At 34.0% G+C, this 4191-nt stretch overlaps 1 protein-coding gene across 2 annotated transcripts in view; it reads left to right on the top strand.

Moving 5' to 3' along the window:
* SAMSN1 (SAM domain, SH3 domain and nuclear localization signals 1) overlaps positions 1-4191 on the top strand; it is an 87093-nt gene that overhangs the window by 59740 nt on the left and 23162 nt on the right. For both annotated transcript variants that reach the window (XM_008588739.1, XM_008588740.1), the window contains exon 3: positions 216-365. In XM_008588739.1, coding sequence (XP_008586961.1) covers positions 216-365 — 150 coding nt within the window. The remainder of the gene's footprint in view (positions 1-215; positions 366-4191) is intronic.

Consider the following 4191-nt stretch of genomic DNA (forward strand, 5'->3'; position numbering starts at 1 on the left):
GTAATTAGGCCTGGCCAATTTTAGCAATATGTAATATGCCCAGACTGAAATTTTGGAGGCTTCCACACAGAATGAAGAGGAAGTCCACAAACTTGGAAACCTCTCTAAAACAATGTTTTTTTTTTTTAAGATCAGTCATTTCTACTGCTTTATTATTTTGTCTTTTAAAATTAATTCTAAACTAGGTACATGAAGGGGAACCCATAAAAAACTAGGTACATGAAGGGGAACCCATAAATGAAAGTGGAGAACAAAATAAAACTTCAAGTAATGGAGGAGGTTTGGGTAAAAAGATGAGAGCTATTTCATGGACAATGAAGAAAAAAGTGGGTAAAAAATACATCAAAGCACTTGCCGAGGAAAAGGTAACTGTACTCTCTTAATCATTCATATGTTTCTATTAAATTTTTCTTAAGATCAACAGATTCTTCTTCTAAACATAGAGAGGAGGACTTGGTGTTTTATGAAGTAGTTAAACTTCTGTTTTCTTTTGTAGTTATCATGCCCAGAAGTTGACTGGAAGAAAGTATTATTACTTTCATTTTAACAGGAAAAACTGAGGTTCAGAAATATCACACATCAAGCATACAAAGAGCAATACGTCATTTATGTTGTAGCAAGCATCAGAAATTCATTTCTTTTTATTGCCAAATAATATTGCATCTTATAGATAAAACACATTTTATTTATCCAGTCATCTGTTGATAAACATTTTAGTTGTTTCCACTTTTTGGCTATGGTGAATTATTCTGCTATAAACATTTGTGTGCTATATTTTGTGTGGAAATCTATATTTCTCTTGGATATATGGTAACTCTATGTCTAATATTTTGAGAAACTGGCAAACTGTTTCCCCAAGCAGCTGCATCATTTTACATTCCCATTAGTGATACATGAAGATTCAAATTTCTGCACATTCTTGTCAACACTTGTTATTGTCTGTCTTTTAAAATTTAGCCATCCTAGTGGACATTAAATAGAATCTCATTGTGACTTTGATTTACATTTTCTTATTGACAAAGGATGTTGAAAATCTTTTGATGTTTTTATTAACCTTTTGTATATCTTTCTGGAGAAACGTTTATTCAAATCCTTTGCCTATTTTTAAGTTAGGTTATTTTTCTTTTTATTGTTGAGTTTTAAATATTTTGTATATATTCCAGATATAAGTTCTTTATCAGACTTGTGACTTGCAAGATTTTCTTCCATTCTGTGGATTGTATTTTCACTTTTATGGTGATATTGTTTCCAAATGAAATGTTTATAATTTTGTAGTCCAATTGTCCATTTTTTTCTTTTGTCACTTGTGTTTCTGAATCATATCTAAGAAACCCTTACTAACTGAAGGTCACAAAAATTTACTCCTATGTTTTCTTCTAAGAGTTTTATAGTTTTAGCTACTAAATTTTGGTGTATAGTCCATTTTGATTAATTTTTTCTATATGGTGCTTGGGAGGAGTCCAACTTCATTCTTTTGCACATGGCTATCCAGTTGTCCCAACACCGTTTGTTGAAAAAACCATCCCTTCTCTGTTGTATTGTCTTGGCCATCTTGTTGAAAATGAATTGACCATAAATATATGGTCTTAAATGTTTAGATCATAAATAAAAAAGTTTATTTATTAACTTTCAATTCCATTCCATTTAACTATATGTCTTACTCCTGTTCTCTTTTTTAACCACTTCTATAGAGCTTCTGTGTCTAGTACTCTACTAAAATAGTTGTCATAATCAATAGTGACGTCTGTGTTGACAAATTCAGTGGTAACTTCCTTCTTACAGGACTTTTCAGCTGTATTTGATGCAAGTGGTGAATCCTTACATGTGAGGCATTTTTTTCATTGGTTTCTTTGAATATTCTCATGGCTTTTTTCTTCCTCATGGCTTCCTTCCTTCACTTTGCTTTCTCTAGTATCCCTCTAGACATTGAGTTTTCCCAAGGCTTGGTCCTCAATGCTCTACTCGATCTACCTTCTCCTCCTAAGTGATCTCATCCAGTCCCATGACTTTGCTTTTCATAATTATACCACTAGCTATGACCTCTTCACTTATTTATTGTACTTACACAATCAGTTGCTTATTTGATATTATCACTTAGATGTCCAATAGATATCTGAAACCTAATATATCCAAAACTATTGATTCCCTATACTTCTACAAAAAAATTGTTTCTTGTCCAGTATTCATAGTGGCAACAGACAATATTGTCATAACTCTAGATGCAGAAAGAAAGAAAAGGAAAGAAGGAAAGAAAGAAAAGAAAGAGAGAGAGAGAGAAGGGGAACAAGAGAGGGAGGGAGGGAGGGAGAGAGAGAGAACACAAGACCTAAGAGTCATTCTAAATTCCTTCTTTCTCTTACTTCTCACACCAATTAATCATCATATTCTCTTGGTTCTAACTCCAAAGAATATCTAAAATCCCTAATTTATCCAAGTAAACTACTCCTGCTTTAGACTAAGTAAGCAAACTCTCTTGTCTCAATTGCCATAATAACCACCTAATTGCTTTCCTTTTTTCTACTCTTACACTCATAAAATCCATTTTCCACAAGAAATCCAGAAAGATCTCTAAAAAAGGGAAATCAGGACACATTACCTCCCTGGCTAAATGTCTTCACAATACCCTTACTATGGTGTGTTTATTCCAGTCCTCTGAGAAATAGTCCCCAGAAGGAAATAGTAACACCAAGGATTTATTGGAGGAAATGTCTGTGAAGGATAAGGAAGGGGAAGAAGAAATGGGCATGGAAAACCTTTAGACTGTAATGCAAGTCTGACATCTGTAAATGAGAGGGAGAAGGAGAGAATCAGGTAGAGAGAGTCGCAGGATTCCACACAGTTCTGAGAAAGCTCTGGCCAGATTGATGGGGTAATCTTTGAACCAAAGTTTCCATTAGAGCAGCCTTATGTCCCACCAGAATGGGCTCAAATAATACCTCCAGTGTTTCAGTCATTTGCAAACACAGTGGTGAATACAGAGGAGCAGTAACTGGAACTGTCAGTAAAGAAGGGTCCCACAGCAAAAGATCTAAATTGTAAATTGCCCTGGCCACTAAACATGGTCTACACAGCTCTTTTTCATCTGGCTCCAGTTTGCATCTCTGTACCCGTATACTAACACTCTCCTTTCTCTACATTGGCCTTATTATTTTCTCCTGCACTATCCAAGCTATTTCTGAGTTTAGTTATTCCACTCTTACTGTTTCTTTTGCTTGGAAAACTGTCTCCAAAGCCTCATACAAGTTACATTTTCTTATTGTTCAAGTCAATATTTCAGAGTGTATATTACCTTATGGCAAAGGTCTTTGTAGGCTACTCTATCTAAATCAGCCAACCTTCCTCCAACTCTAACCCTGATAGCAATTGTTTCACATCACCCGATTTTATTTTCTTCATAGCACTTATTATTTTTTGAAATTTTCTTGCTCATTTTGTTAGCACATACTTTTCCAAACACTCTGTACACACACATGTGCACACACATAGCCTAACATACTATAATGTACCTCAGTAGAGCACGGACCCTGTTATTTTATATACCATGGTATCCCCAGTTCCTAGGACAGTGCCTAGTACCTAGGAGGTATTCCATTAACTTGTGTTGAATGACTGACTGAGTGAATAAGGGAATGGATAAAAGCAGAGAATCAAACTGAGTATATATCATATGTATATTCTGGAATTTTATTAATGTTTAGAAATGCTCAAAAGTGAAGGATATTGAATTACATTCTAATGAATATTTAGAAATTCATAGGCTTTGTCCAAACTATCTATATATGGAAAACATTTGAGATGTTTTCAAGGAAATATAATTTGTTTTGAAATTGTCTGTCTTTTTCTAATTTTATGCAAGATTTGCTTTTCACTTGACTAGGTGGCAAGCTTGTATGAGATTTGTAAAGCTTCTTAGATAAGCTTTGCTTTAGAATTGCAAAGTGTGCATGTTTTATTCATATCTAGTGATCTGGTAGGGTACAAATAACTGACATGAAACAACTATGCAGAGTTTAAACTCGTAGTATCTGATCTCAAAGAATTAGCAATGGTGGTAAATAGATCATAAGAACAAGAAGAGGTAAAACTATGTTAACAGATAAAGCACAGATGTCAATACACCTAACATTTCTGATTAAATAGTCTTGATATGTCATTCATCCTAATTTGCAAAAACAAATCATTATAATTTCA

The sequence above is a fragment of the Galeopterus variegatus genome, unplaced genomic scaffold (assembly GCF_000696425.1).
Source record: "Galeopterus variegatus unplaced genomic scaffold, G_variegatus-3.0.2 Scaffold5002, whole genome shotgun sequence".
NCBI lineage: Eukaryota > Metazoa > Chordata > Mammalia > Dermoptera > Cynocephalidae > Galeopterus > Galeopterus variegatus.